Source organism: Anser brachyrhynchus (assembly GCF_964034855.1).
Source record: "Anser brachyrhynchus genome assembly, chromosome: 6".
In the NCBI taxonomy this organism is placed as follows: Eukaryota; Metazoa; Chordata; class Aves; order Anseriformes; family Anatidae; genus Anser; species Anser brachyrhynchus.
The window spans coordinates 41,126,036-41,142,079 of NC_137700.1; the positions used below are offsets into that span (position 1 = coordinate 41,126,036).

Consider the following 16,044-nt stretch of genomic DNA (forward strand, 5'->3'; position numbering starts at 1 on the left):
AGATGGCCTCCTTGCAGCTCTCTGTCGCTAAACCAGAGCCCTCACACGACAGTATCAGGGATCCTGAGGCTTTCAGCACCTCTGTTCTGCGTTTTCAATATACACGATGCCCCAGTGGGCCAGCTTTTGTTCTTAGTGAATCCTTGAGGTCTCATCCAGGCCACCTGCTACAGCACGGTGACATTCCATGGTGTCAATGGTCAGGAAATTAAAAACTGGGCCAGACGGTCCTGGTGTTAGCTGTCCAGCCTCTCTTCATGCTCTTCTGCCCCTGGCAAGGACAAACTTCTCTCCCACTTCAGGTGACCAACGCTCACCAAAGAGTTCAGGTTTAGGCTTCAGTGGGAGACAAGGATGGTGGAAACAGCCCAGGGGAGAAATTTATCTCCTTCAATTGTATGGAGAGCTTAAAGCATGAGTTTAAATACAAATAAATGTTTCATATCTGAAGCTAAATTAGACACGGGTTGTTTTCACTTGTGTGCAACCCATTGTGTTTGCTTTGTCCCTACACACCAAAGCCTCAAAGAGTACATTAAGGATGTCTTTGTCCCCTGGAGTTTGGAATATCAGAACTTTCATCCCAGTAGTATTACTAAGAATATTTCCGTATAGCCTTGCATTAAGTAAATGTAAATTTATTATATTGCACTGAAAGATTCAGACTATCAGAAATGACACTCTCCTGTGTCTGATGGTGAGCCACGTTTCAATGCATTCTTCCAAATAACAGAATATAGAGAGATTTTATTTTCATCCTAATTAAATTGGGACGCTTTTTCATCTAATTATTTTTTGCCTGTAAGACCTGCAAAGGCTAGAAAGCACCTACATACATTTATCTAAATAACTGAAGTAGCATTTTGTGTGGATTCTGTTTGGAAGCAGATGGTTAGGAAGACAGGACTTTGCAAGCATTTAAAAAGTATTTATTATAACAAATGACATATAAATAAGACATACTTAATCTCTTGCTGTATTCCTGCAAGATCTGAATTCTGTTGTGGTTCAAACTACAGGAAAACAAGATTTTTCAGAAGAAGACAGTGTGTCTTCTTCATCTCCTACTATGATTAGAGTCAGAAGCATTTTTTAAATCAACTTTTCATTTTACTAATTCGTTAAACATTAATTTTGTCTGAAAATATTTTTCTGTGTCAATTAGCCCATAATAAAACAGGATACCCTGCAGATATAATCCAGTTGCTGCTCCCAGGAAAGACATCTAACAGTTTCAGTATAGGTTTGGACAACAAGTGGTCTGAATCTGCTCCTGTACCTGTTTCTGTCACACTGAGTGACCTTAGGTAAGTCAATCTCTGAAACTCAGACATCCTCCTTGAAAAATGAGGATAATTCCCTCCTACCTCACAGGTAAATTACAACCTCCAACCAAATAGGGTAAGCAGATATCAGTTTGAAGAACAGCAAAGAAATACCCATAAAAGAACAAATTCAATCCCTCAGACTCTGGAAAAAATCAGTATTGATCTCAATATCTAAGAAAAGCAGAAGGGAAATTTGTTTGTAAAAGCAGAGAACTGCATAAACATCAGTAGCAATATATTTTCATAAAATGCTTTTTTTCAAAGATCTAAAGAAAACATCCTCTGCAGATTTTTTTGTTTTGTTTTGTTTTGTTCTATGATTCACATTGTAAAAGGCTTATTTGCAAGCCTTAAAGAGCAACTTTGCTCTATTTGCATGGTTTCTTTCAGCTATATATGAAGAAAGAATTATCATCCACCAATCTTTTTTGGCCATCTTTGATCTGGGAGCTGCAGTGATCCACAGGGTGTGCCACCTACATTCTGCTGTAGTAGGAACAATGTTCAGTTTTGCTAGGGATCTGGGGGCTTCATCATTAAACAAGATAACATTAGCAAAAGGTTAATACTTTTAGCTTATCCAAGCACTGAGGGCAATTTCCTAATAAAGACATTCCGAGGCAAGGGTAAGACACCTGTGCCTGCCCATGAGAAGGGGCATTGAGAGTGATGAGACTGAGAGCACACAGGCAATGAGACCATGGGTGCACTGAACGTTCATAAGGGAGATTGTTGTGGCTCGTAGGAAACCGTGAGAAGAGAGGAACAAAAAGATGAGGAGAAGAGTGACTGAAAGCCTTGATGGTACAAACATACAAAAAGACAAATTTCAGCAGTAGAACATATACAGAAGCAGCTAGATTAAGATGTGGATCAGTTTTGCTTAGGGAATGAGTTGGCCCTCAGACGGACTTTGCTAGCCTGTACATAGAAATCAGTTACTTTATGAAAGGGAAGCTGGAGAGTAGGAACAATTTGGGAACAATTGCTTGAGGACTTTGAACTATCCAGGTTAATTGTAGCTCTAATAAATTTTTATGTTATTGTGCAACAGTTTATTACAAAAATCCTTCTATGTAACTTTGAACATATGCAGAAACTGCTCAATAGAATACTTTATCAAGAAAAAAAGATATTGAATATGAATTGTCTCTGAAATACAGATATTATTAGAAAGGAAATCATATCATAATATGTGATTCTACCATGAACCAATGGATTAAGTTTCCCCAGCCAATGACCCCAACTGGGAAGTGATTAATACAGCTCACATGCATGGAGATCATTCACACCAGCGCCCGGTGGCCAGAGGGTGAGCTCTGACACCAACAGCCACCACTTGTGGCACGGCTGGTTCCCTCAGCAGTTTGCTCAGGGCCAGCCTGATAATGTAGTAAAGATTTCTGAACATGGTAACTTCTTTCCTCTTGGCAGAGTTAAAGTCATTCCTCTTCCTGACCAGTCCATAGAGATTTTATTCATGACCACACGTTTCACATTAAATATTGGAAGTTATTGGATTACAGCTCTGCAGTATGAAAGGTCAGCCACAGAGTGGACTCTGAGCAGCTCTGTTTTTGTTACATGTCCACATAAGGATGGGTAATCAGATAATTGCTATGTGTGCTGCTTTTCTACTGATTTCTACTCTTGCAGTTCAAAGTTATGTGTAGTTTACAGCCATATACCAGTGCTCTTGAGAAAACACTTAAAAAAACTTTCTCTAAAGTGAATCTAATATTTCCATTTTCCTTTGGGTCTGAAATGTTCTGTGGCTGTGGAGGTTTCCTTGGAAAGCCGAAGGGGAAAGTAAATTTAATTGGACTGTTTCTTAGTTACCTGACCTTTCACAGTCTGTGTGCACTTGGTCTTTCCAATACTCTAGAATCCTAATTAGCTTCCGCTCGCATAATTATCTTTTTTCTTCCTCGATCCTCCTGCAATCTGTTTGGTTGCTTTCTGAAAGCTAGAGCTGAGGTCCACAAAAAAAATCAAATGGGAGAAAATCTTCAGCCAGTGTAACTTGAACTGTCGTTGTCGACTTCATTCTAGCCCAGTATTAAAACAAAAATTTGGAAAATTCAACTCAAAAACTGCAAGTATCATGATTTTTCCATATGTAGTCTTTTAAAGTCTTTGGTAGACAGGGATGTCCTATGCACTTCTTTTGTTTCTCAAAGTTACTGTTATTATGGAAACAGATCAAAAGGACAGTTTTTATTCTTATCTTTGTGTGCAGTAATAGTTTATCATATACTCCAATGGCCTTTCTGTTGTAGCTGGGGCTTAAGCTCTACAAAGGGCAAAACTCATTAATTTTTGACTTAACTGTGCCTTTTATCTTGCTAGTTTTCACAAGCTATTTGTTCCTTTCCAAGATAGCTTCCTCTGAGGAAGCAGATTTTTTTTTCCTCAGAAATTAAACTCCAGTTCCAACTATAGATAGTTTTATTTCATATGCTAAATTGTCACAATCAAAGGCAGAATCTCTGCTGAACAGGTTTGAAAACATCTGTCTCTTTTCTTTTGACTTTTGAGTCTAATTATCTCACTGCAGATCGTGATTGCTAAGTACGAAATTAAGCTGCCCGACCTCAGCCATCTCGGAGAGCTTGGGGTTTTGTTTTTAGCCCCTTTGTAACTATTTTCCCCACAGCCTTAAATCATGCTGAAATGGAAACAGTAAAAATATGTACCCAGAGAGCAGTCCACATGTGCTGGCACTTTGAAACACCACCACAGGAATTTCTTGCTGTGTATTACAAGAACCGGCCTCTTTCTGCAGAAACCAAGGGCTGTGAAGGACTCTGGTATTTCGAAGAGCGATGGAAAAGTTACAGTCATGGGGAGACCTTTGGAAGCAGCCAGTCCGCACAGGCAAGGGATATAGGACTACCCGTGTCAGCCCATTTTTAACACTTAGGATCAAAAGGGTGTAGGAACAAAATACACAATGGACGATGGAAAAAGGATTAAAATGTTACGCAGATGCTAGCAGGGAGACGTGGAGCTCCCGGTGCTGCAGAAAGCTGCAGCTGAATGTTTATTCTGTAAAAGTCTGCCCCGTGATGAATGGAATATTTCTGATCTGCCACGTCTGTGGCAGTGGTCACAGGGACTTTGAAAGCCCAGGTCTGATTCCCTGCTCTCTGTCTTCAGCATGTCACCCACATCCAGGTCTGCAAAGCGATCCCCACAGGTCTCACAGGACGGATCTCTCTCTCTCTGCGATTCACTCCCCATCCATAAAACGAGGGCTAGGAGCTATGTGACAGGAAATATATTAGGAGCCTGTGAGTCTGAGGTAGCATGGATAGAGACTGAAGAACAAAAGGAGGTAGAAGGAGGTTTCTTTGTTAAACAGGGAGGGGGATGCCATGATCTCCAGTTTCCTCTGCCGATGAACCCATCACTCCTATCATTTTTGTTAGAGAGCGTTGCTTCACTTGGCTGCCTGTTTTGAGGACAGGTGCTCTGCTTGGCAAGGTTATCCCCAGAAAATTCAATGAGAATGGTTTGAAAACATGTCAATCTGAGACAACAGGCTTTTTATTTCTTCTCACTTTTCTCCCGTAGGACCAGAAGTATCTGAAGGGCAAGCCCCAGGAACGGACACTGTCCCTATACCATGTACAGCGAGTTCCAGCCTGCTCCAGCTTCACACCCACAGCCCAACCCCTTCTCCTTCCTCACCTGTCTCTGTGCCAGGTAATGTCTAACACGTACACCCACGCTGAGGAAGGAAAAAAAAAAAAAAAAAAAAAAGAAAAGAAAAGAAAATAACAACAGTGAATCACAGTGAACCAACCAATCTTTCCATAGAGATTGGAGAAGTCTAGAGGGACCGCTGTTATTTCTATTTCCAGACAGCTTGGTAAGGAGTGCAGATGGGGGTGGGGATGAGGACCAGGTGAGACTGAAGGTTCAGAAGGCGGGAGGGAAATCCTGCAGGAGAAAAGGATTTGCTCCTTGCAGGCAATCCAACCAATGTCGTAGATGGAGGGTCAGTCAGGGCTGGGATTTCCAGGTGTTGGGCTCTGCAAAACTGCAGCAATATTTTCCAGATAAGTGCATTTCTCAGGTGAAGGCACATGGCAGCAACACTCCTTATTCCAGTCAACAGACAACTGACGTTTTTCTGTACTGCTTGATTTGTACATCCTGAACTGTGCCTTGGGAACCAGAAAAGACTTTCTGCCATGGAAAGAAAAAATAATAAATTCTAATAAAGGGTGAAGTCAGCTGAAAAACCAGCTTCCTCTGTAAGTGATGGATGGTTCTTGGTTGTAAAAGGTGAGGGGAGCCATTCATTAGTGCTACTTCTTATGTTGCGTTCTTTGTTTTAATTAAGTAAATTACAGACACTGCTGTATAAATGGAAATTTCTGGTATCATATCTTCAATACATTAATAATGTGCACCACTGGTCTTTAGGATATTAAAGAGCCTGTGTCAGACGTACTTTATGGGAAAGCAGACCTGAGCATAAAGAAATGGCACAGCCCTGGTGAGACCTGGTGTGTCGGGGCATCGTGTTGCTTTCAGTTTGTAAATGAGATTTGCACATGCTCTACTTCTGATACATAACGCAGGAGTACATACACATAAACTTTTTCTAATCCCATGTGTGGTTTAAGGAAGTCACTAGCAGCATTACATGATGTCATCCATACCTTTTGAGTGAGTCTGGAGAGACTTTAGTGTTTTTACTAAACTTAGACTATTTGGGGGCCCCTCTGGAGACACTCAGGCAGGTCAGACTGCTTCGCTACAGCTCCACACCTCGAGGTGCGTGGGTCTCAGGTGCTGCACACAGCCTGCAAGCAGGAGTCAAAGCTTCTTTATCCCTTCCTCTCTCCAGCATGTCCCCCCAGAATCCCCAGGCATCCTCCTGTTTGCACAAAACGTCACTTCAGTCTCGGACATCCTTCCCTTGGGCTCACATCATGGTGCTATGATCACACGTACAAGATGCAGGCTCTGCTGCTAGCCCTGCCTCTGAACAAATGCCTGGAGAGCTAACCACAGCCCTGGTTGTGATTTTGGGAAAGGAGATCCCATACTGTGTGTGGTTTAACATTGCTATGTTTAGCATTTTCTTTTAAGCTACATAATTATAGACAAGCCCCATGATACTTTGGACTAGAGGTTTGGGATTTTCTTTTCAATGATCTTTTGGGCTCATCTTTACAGAGAAGTTGCTAATTTATATTTTAAACCAGAAGCTGTCTTCAACAGGTCTCAAGTACAAAATAGCAGTGTCTGCATGTCATTACGTGATCTTGCTTTGCAGATAAAACAAATCCTGCTTTAATGGAGTGCAGGGGTGATCAAACCCCACCTGCAGAGGATGAGGACAAGGATGAAGAGGAGGGTGAGGAGGGTTGCTTGGCAGCTGTTTCCCTGGCTGCAGGGAGCACGAGCCCCCACAAACATGATGCTCGAAAGAAAGGTGGGAAGAGCAGAGATGTAGCACGTGGCCCATCTCCAGCTGAGTCCCATCTCACTTCCAGGAGTTGCTGCTTCACAGGAAAGCAGGAATCTCCCAGGGGAGTTTAGCCTTCAGGACGATGTGTGGCTCCACATCTGCCCTACCCTGCTACTTTCTCCATGCCAAGTGCCACAGCCACTGGCACAATTACACAGCTGAGCTGAGAGGAGGGCTAAAAATAACAGGCAGGAGACCTATAGTATTTCAAAACATTTCAGTGACAATCACAAATTATGATTAATGATGTTCCTTCTGTGAAACAATTTCCAAAGATGAGTGTCTTAAATTACTGGACAGGCCAATGTTTGGATGTAGGCCCCTAACAGAAAGCCTCAAGTCAATAAAAGAAGCAACCTCACTACTCACCAATTAAAAATACAAATACCAATTTACCCTATGAGCAAGCCTTGGACATCCCATGTTAATTGTTTAAAATCCTCTTATTGCCTGCTCCTTTCTGTAGCTCTGCATTTCATAATTTAAGCTAGTTACAACATTAATTTAATGAAGTCATCACCATTACTGCCATGGAGCTTCTGCCTAGCAAATAAAGCAATGTCCTCTCACTGATTATCCCTTACCACTTCCCTTCATTTTCCCAAGAAACCATAATCCCAGCTAGTTTAGGAGGGTAGTGTAAGTGAGCATTGGCCTAACAGAACCGCTTTCTGGAAGGAAGAGTGTAAAGGAAAATCAGCAGAGTGGTTTATAGCTTGCAGCCAAAGCCAGTGGCTTAACCAACTTATCTGCTCAGGTATCACAGAGAAAGTCAGGAGATTAAAGACTGAGAAGGCTAGAATAATTTTCTATAAAAATCGTCTAGGGATAACCAGAATTATTTAAGTGGAAGGGTAGTACAAGATGAAATGGATATATATATAGGTCTTGAATACATTTGAGGGTGGAATTGGGTTTCTAACCACTGTGCTGAAATTCTGAAACCCTCCCTCAGACCCCATGGTTGAGGAAGGAACCTAAACTGTTTAAAGATGGATCTTGGCAGCTCTCTGGGTGGCAGCTGGTAACAGAACAGAAGGAATCCTCAAGTTAGTAATTAAAGGCCCTGAAGGGTGGTTTTCCCTGTGAGAGGTTGAAAGGAGATTTGCTGAGTAACTGTTAATGAATTTGATTGCACCGTATTTATGCCATTAATTAATTCGGTTCTTCTGACCTCCCAGTGATTGCCTGACAGACCACAAGAACTTTTTGACTTGAGGGGTTTTTCTTGACTTCTTCCAAATCAGCAGAGGCTGCTCACACTTTGAGCTGGGACGCTGGGAGTGGTGAGATGCCACCCCCACTTGCATTCAGAAATCTCTTCAGGAAGCAGAAGGTGCAGTTTGCAGAAGATTAAAGTCATCCCAGCCACCAGACCTGAGCTCAGGAACGTGCACCCCTCCAGCACTGCCCTGGAGCCCTGCCAGGGAGGGAGGGAGGTCCATGCTGGTTGTCAAATGGGCATCGCACACCCCAACTGCTCAGCTGCTGCGGGCATCCTGGGACGCAGACACGGGCTTCGTCCTCTTCCTTCAGGATGCTGGCTTTAAGGCCTGGCCATAACAATTTTTACTGATCATAACAGGTTTTTTTTTTCATAAAGCCTTAAGAAGCTCACAGAAAGTGTAATTTCCAGCTCCTCTGCATTACACTGTAGGTGAATTGCTTCCAGCAGACTAGCCACTGGAAGACAAACATCTTAATTACATCAGTTTTATGATGTATTTTATTTAAAAGAGTCTTTCATTTTCACTTGGTATCCAGGAGCTTTACTATTATGTTGATCTTGCAAGAAATAAACAGTATTTACAGGACACAGGAACTTTAATTATCCATTGACCTATAGTCAAGACTATCCCAGCATAGAAAAAATCCAAGGAGAAAAGGTGCAGAGAAATAGAAGGAACATAGTCTTACATTATTAAAATATAAAAAATAAAATAAAATCTAAAAAATAAAAATAAAAACCTACTGTAGACATTATTTTCTCCTTTTCCTTTGGAGCTATTAATCTCCGCGGAGCTGTATCACTTCACTAAGTTTCTGGGAGAGGACTTGGCAAATCTGAAATGAATTCCAGGCCTCAGATAATGAAAAAGGCTGCAGGAACATTTGCTTACAAAAAGTAATGTCCAAAATGCTGCTTAGAATTTTTTTATTTTTTTTAAAAGCCACAGAGAAGTCAGACCTGCCCTGAGTGAGGTTAGACTGAAGACTATTTATAGAATTTCCATAAGACTTTGTAAGGGTTGCTGAAAGTTCATTGCAGGGAGTATCTGCTCTTTTCAGCTTCCAGCCTTCTTAACAATCCCAAGTTAATAAACTTTAGGAAAGTACGGGCTTTGCTTCCCTGTACAGCTTGTACTCTTCAAGCCTTGCATAGATGAAGCCTTAACATAAATTACAAACTACGTATATAAACTGACAGCTCACTGACATTACTAAACCATTATATTTTTATTAGATAAAATCTGAGAATGTTTCTTATTTTCTCAGATATTAAGATGTCTACAATTTGTTTAATATATAACAGAATTAAATCAATTAGTACCTTGCTGTGAGCAAAAAAATATAATCATCTGAACATGGGACGCAAGAGGATCAGTGTTACAAGATCAACATCTAAGAGCAGAAGCACGGTATTAGATATCCTGCCCCTGAAAATCTATTGGAAGTTGCTTTTCAAAACTCAGTATGAAAAGAATTGATCTTGAGGTGGACCAAAAGTGTAAGGAAAATATGAAAATTGATAAAAGTTTTTCTTTCATCCTTACTGTGCATACTTGGTAATTTTGTGTTCTCCTTCCATAATCTGTATTTACTCCATTTACATTCAAGGGTTCTTTGCTGGATTTTTGCTGCCAATTTCAGTATGTTAATGCAATTCACACAACTATTTTATTGGTTTTATTCTGCGCCATATGAAGGCCAGCAATTTGAACCCTCTAGGATTTATACTTGTCTTTTTAGGAGACTTCAGAGATGTGTGGTTTTTGATAAAAGATATCTTAGTTGTTATTTTCACTTCTAATAAGATCTGTGCTTTCAAATTATATTTTCATTTTCACAACAGAGGCTCATTTTGGCTCTTGAGTTTTGATTACAACATGCCAGAAACCCTGTGTTTTCATAATACCAGATAAAAAAAACATACATTTTAAGCATTTTTCAGCAACCAAGTGTGAAAAGTTGAAGGAATCTGTTAACATATTGATTGCTTTGAGCACTGCTTTAAATTAGCTTTCTGTTCCTCTCCATATGGTTTCCCATTAAATTTAAATAAATTAAAGTTCAATTATCTGGAAGAGAGGTGCAGAGTCCTTCTCAAGCTGCTGGATGAATTATCTCCCAGCCTCCTCTGTCAGAAATTCATCAGGACTTCTGCCTTTGGGTATTGTGTATGCCACTACAACCAACCACCTTTAGCCAAGATTTCCACACTGGTGCCAAGCACACTTTCAGAAATAGCCCTGTGATTGGAAATGACTTTCTCTCTGCACTATTATGTGAGTCATCCCTGTAAGAAAAAAAAATAAATAAAAGAAAAAGTTCATCAACTGGAGAGGCTCTGCTTTGACACACACAACAGTTTTCAGTCTGCAGAGATACAGCAGACATAAACAGGGGGCTACGCTGCAGATGGCGTCTTTCGTTCTGGAAATAAAACATGCAGCGTGTGCCTGCCGTCGGGTGCTCAGCACTCGGGGGGGTGGAGGACGATGAGTAGCACCCCTGCCATTCACACAATTAGGTTAAAAAAAAAAATCCATTTCCATCTGGTGCTTGTTTGGGACAAAGGTATTTTGCAGGGGCTTTAGAATAATGCCTGGAGGCTATGGGATGAGTGTTGGATGTCCTCTTTGAACACACAACGTGTCACCTGTTGGCTCCACGTCCTTGAACAGGGATTGCAGTTCCTGCCCACAGCACAGCACCCTGGCACCAGCCCCGCATGGGAAGCCTGGGAAGCCATCTGACCAAGGAAGGAAGGAGGAAACTCCGTGCCAGATTCGGTGCTCTCATTCTTTTTTACATTCTTCTTTACGCAGAGGAGCATAAAACATATCCATCCTGCAGTTTCTGTCAGTGGTAGAGATGAACCCTGAAGGCAAAAACTCCTCATTATAGTCACTGCCTGCAAAGTCACATTCTCCTTACCAAAAAAAAAATATATATATATATCAAAAGTAAGAAGACCTTAATGGGGACATGATCAACAAGGAAAACCCAGCCTTGGTGAGCTGAAGAAGCTGGATGCCATGGTGGCTGCAAGCCCTGAGCTGGGGCATTGGGCTGGGGGCACACTGGGATAAAGCTGGGCCCAGCTGATGGGGAGAGCTATGACCTTCTAGAAGCCATCGGGAAAAGCATGGTTTTGAGTGTTTGGTCCTGGGCTGATGGAAAGCATCAATTTTCCTCTTTCCTCTGCTTAAATTGTGACTCTGTGCCTTAAAAGTCTGTGCCCTCCCATAAAACCTGCCGTGCCACCACCTCCTGGAGACTTACCTCCAGTGGCCCCAGGCGGGTTGTTCCTTTTACTGAACGTGCCATTCATCCGTACCAAGGACTACACAGTTTTGCTATGTGAAAATACATTAAATGACTGAATTATTTGTTTTCAAACAACTTGCTGTGCAATCACACAGCGGACAAGAGTCCATGGTGCTTTGCAATTTGCTCTGCACACGTGGCAGCTCAAAAGAAGCCCTCAGCAGACAGGGGTCAATGAACAAAACACCCCTTTTAGCGAGCCTTGGCATATTCACCCCTAAACAAATCAGGAGGGCTATTGTCTATTGTGTCAGGACTCAGTATTTGTTTAAGAGGGAAATTATTCATAGTAATGGGCCTATCCAGTTGATAGTCTCTATTTTTAAAATTCCCAGAGTATGCATTTAATTTGAAGAGATAAGACAATTACAGGGTTTTTATACTAGATTTTATAGCACTATTAAATTTCCCAACAGTGCTGTAAAAAATTAATAAAATCAACTGCTGATATTGTACAAAAATAAAATAAAACAAACACAGCTAGCATTAAGGGCTAGTTTTTTTTTTTAAAAGGTTTTCCTGCTGTTGCTGTTTCTGCACAGAGAGACAAATGATTTTTGTTCCCTCAAGTTGGTCTCACTTGCAGGGCATGGCAGAAACCCAGATGCACTTGGATCCCTCAAAGCTCAGCAGTGAGCAAGGCTATGGACTGTGAGGCAGGAGGAGAGAAACACATGAGCGATGAGCAATGACCAAAATGCCAGTGCTGCAACAGGCATTGAGCAGTCATTAAGCCATGACCAAATGACGCTCAACGTGGCCAAAGTAGAGCATTGCCTCTTCTGCCCATCACAAATTTAAATTGTGAAGGTGATTTGTCCAGCTGGCACCCACAAGGTTTTAGGATGTGAGAATCTCTGGGCTCGCTCCTGCTCCCAAACATCAGTATTCATAGCTTCTCCTGCACCATGTAGATTTATTTAAATTGGGTGGATGGCTGTGCAGAGATGGATGCTGGTCTTTCTGTGTACTCCCGAAAATGAAATTTTCCGTTCTTGTAATATAGTGCTAAAAGTCTAACTCAGATGTGCAAAAGCACCTCCGAGGTAGAAGCTGTCTAAATCATGCATTGCAAATTCCCTGTTACATTACTGGGGGAAAAAATCCTTTCACATTGCCTCACTCAAGCTGCTTTAATCAATAGTTATCAGTCATTTCATTTCCCTTGATAAGTGCTTCTTCCCCTGAAACCTTACTGCTTTCTACAGCTGAGATGTTTTCAACCTCTACTTGGAACAGAACTTATTCCCTCCAGTGTAATTTTCATTTTAACCTTTCCTCAATGGCCTAGAAATAATAAATTGCTAAAATTACTTTAATAGATTAGAAATTTAAACCTCTTAGAGATAACCACCTCAACAATGTTACGACTCAGTGATAAGGCAAAGAATAACAAATCTTAAAGGTTACTGAACTAAGACTTACATTTTAAGGCTGCTGAAACACTGGGCATTGTTACGGCTCTGCAATTAAATAATGTTACCCAGTGTTATGGTTCCACGTGCTATTCAAAATCCTCCATTCTGAAATTGCCTTCTTAAATGGAAACTCCAAGGGCAGTAATTACCAATGGAGGAAAACAAATACTTTCAATATTCCCCCTTGGCCTTCCCAATGGTGAAAGCACTCTGGTGCTCCCTCTGTAACCTTCTGGGCACTGGGGGAATGAGGGTTTTCAGCTTTAATCTTCAGGTCAATTACGTGTCTCCATCACTTGGCATTTTGAATGTGAACCATGCTGACCTATTTAAAAATTCTTGCATCTTTGGTAATAACCAGAAAGTCTTTTGGGAAATGCTGGAAGTAGTGGGGTTTTCCTTGCCTCTGCAGGGACTGAAAGACTGTTTTCTACAGGATATTTTCAAGAGAATTGCCGGTTTTAACTCACAACATCCCATATGATCACCCCTTACTGTCTGCAGTAGGATCCCAGCAAGCTAATAGATTTTAATAAAGTGTTATCACACAGTCTTATCTTTGCAGCAGTCTATGCATAAATAAGTGCATAATTCATCACAAAAAGGTGGTGAATTTGGATGTTTGCCTTTAAATGACCAGCAAGACTGTGAACTTGGAGAGGACAAGCCCAGAGGCAGAAGAGTGGCTGGTCTCCAAAACTGCATCCTTTGATCATCAGCCGAGTAGGCTCTGCAGACCCCGACATTGTGAGTGCGTATGAACTAACCCCTACTGAGACACAAATGTATTTGCAGACAGTAGAAAAACAAGAAAAGGAACACTGCAAAAAATGTGTTTTTTTTTTTTTTTTTCTGAAAATGAACAGAGCTACCAGACTGCTGGTATTCCCACCGGTGCGAAAAAAGCTGCATTAAACAAGACGCTGGGCATCTCTTGTCTTGGATTCTCCCCAGCCATAGACAGAGCCAGCACGGTTCCCCACCATCTGTATGAAAACTGCATAGGGATAGATATCAAGAGAGGCTCTCTGGGGAGAAAAGATCCAATTCTGGTTAAGCCAAAGATGTTAAAATTCAGCATTTAACTCTGACATTCTGAAATGCTTTGAGGGTCATTTCTATAGATTTCATAGTTTCTTCTGAGCTTTTGTGGTAAGTGGAGCATATGGGTCTAGAATCAGAGGTGACCGTCGCGACTTCTCATTGCCCAAACTTCAGCCAGGGCATTCCCCAGAAGCATCCCTTGGATGCACATCTGATAACTTAGCCCCCTAAGAATAGGCTCAAGTCTGGCTTTGTTAGCTGGCATCATTGCAAATACCTTACTTCTAATGGGCTACTTGTGGTGCAAAATGCCTTCTAAAAATACTTGATAATTTCAGTAGTTGGGCTGAAACAGCATGGTGTTAAAACGTTGCCTCTATGTTGTGATTTTTCCTGTTGCAGCCAACAGTTACAAAGGCCCAGTAACAGCCTCCTGTAGTTAGCATCTCTGTATTTATCTGCATATGATTTATTTTTAACCTGTTTTTCTCAGATGCTAGCTGGGAGATACTTCATTGTGCTGTGTTTTCCTTATTTATCAGCCTTGAAATTGTGAAAAATCTCACTTCATTCAGTCTGTGTTCTCCTCCCATGTAAATGCTTTAGCATCAATATCCTAAGGTGGCTTCTTTTCAGGTTCAATGTGATATTTATGACAAACTATTTCCAAGATTTGTCGTCTTGATCAACAGTTGTCAAATGTTACTTTTCAACTCAGACAAAAAGAATGAGGAAAACGGTATGTTTTGGTTTAAAGGAAGTTATTTTCAGTTTCTTTCTTTTTATTTATTTTTTTTTTTTTTGAGAACCTATGAACTTGAGGTCACTACTGGCTATCTCTTCCAAATTTCCTCCCTGCCACAAGATTAACAAAAAATATTGCACTAATTAACCTCAGGGGAGTTGCCGGAGAAGGAAAGACAAATTGTGCGCAGCTTTTAAAGCAATCACTTACAATCACACCAGAACAATTGTTTCTATCAGGGTGGGTTCCCACTTTCCCATTACTCTTGTCCATGCATGTCAAGCACAGAAAAGGTGCTGGATAGAACGTCCGTTCATCCTGCACCCAAAAAGAAAGTCTTGTGACTTTTTTCCCAACCCTAGAGGAGACAGCAGCCAGGGTAGGATGACTGAGAGTGGGGCTTCCCAATCCCATGAAGTCCCCATGCCATGGGTGCCCCCTTACATCACCACATGAGAGCTGTGCAGCTGCCGAGCTCACCCACGTAGGTGGGGTTGTGGTGGCTCCTCGGCAAATAGTTAAGATGGTTGAATGAGTTCCAGAAACTAACTGCTGTGTCGTGGGTTGACCTCGGCAGAACTAAGCTGTGACTGAATGCATGATGCATACACCACATGGCATTAACTCATCACAGATGTGGTAGAAGGATGGGAATTTTGCAGCATGTTTTCTGCTCCCTGGACATCTTCAAGTTAATTAAAATGTCACTGAGACATTCATAACATGAGTTGTATTTTTAAAGTGAGTTTCAATTCAGCGGGCCTGGATCCTGTTCAGGAGAAGGCTCAGCATTTACCTGTGCTCCTCCATCCCAATTTGGGATCAGCTCCCCCAGAGCTCACAGGACAGGCAGGCTGCCCTGGAACAGCCAGCACCGAGCCACCAGCACTCAGCTTATCCTGCAGGCTGGAGAAGAGCTGCCAAAGGGCTTTTCTGTGACAAAAAATCATGAAATCCCAGTTATTTGAATACACATCAGCAGTATCTGATGACATCAGCTTGACAAATCCAGCACACTGAGTATCTCACGCTTGACGACTTTACAAATATTTTTTCAGCTTGTGATAACAGAAGGCTGCCAGTCATAACTGCCTTACATGTTGTGCTCACAACAAATATTTGGTTTCAGCGTCAATAATAGGAAGTTATTTATTGCTCTGCTGTGATCTACCCCAAAATTGCACCAGAAATGTCACTGCTACTAAAGTGATTATCTGGGCACATTTGTAGTCCTCACAACATTTATTTTAACCTTCTCCTCAGAGCACAAAATTTACTAGCAATGCAAGGAGACTTTCCAGTAAGTAAATTCTAGTTCAAGGAAGGAAAAAAAAAATTATGTCTTGGGGCAGGATCCACCCACTCTCTGAGTTGCTCGTGAAACATCTTTCTCATCAAGTCTTGGCACATAATGCAAATCCCTGTACAACAGTTGCAGGATATCAGTCAGTAAGGCTAAACATTGGCAAA

General features: G+C 41.5%; 1 protein-coding gene across 6 annotated transcripts in view; it reads left to right on the top strand.

Annotated features, from left to right (window-relative positions):
- The window catches only part of LOC308196993 (uncharacterized protein), a 35,436-nt gene extending 23,567 nt beyond the window's left edge, over positions 1-11,869 (top strand). For 3 of the 6 annotated variants that reach the window (XR_013952517.1, XR_013952518.1, XM_080596740.1), the window contains 3 exons: positions 4,905-5,036; positions 6,622-6,702; positions 7,998-11,869. Coding sequence is in view for 3 of the 6 variants with exons in the window: in XM_080596740.1 (XP_080452866.1) it covers positions 4,905-5,036; positions 6,622-6,702; positions 7,998-8,008 (224 nt within the window). In the remaining 3 variants the exon portion in view is untranslated. Of the gene's footprint in view, positions 1-3; positions 2,871-4,904; positions 5,037-6,621 lie in introns of those variants that run through there. The other 3 variants (XM_080596739.1, XM_080596738.1, XR_013952519.1) reach the window with 2 other exon arrangements.
- The last annotated feature ends 4,175 nt before the right edge of the window (positions 11,870-16,044 follow it).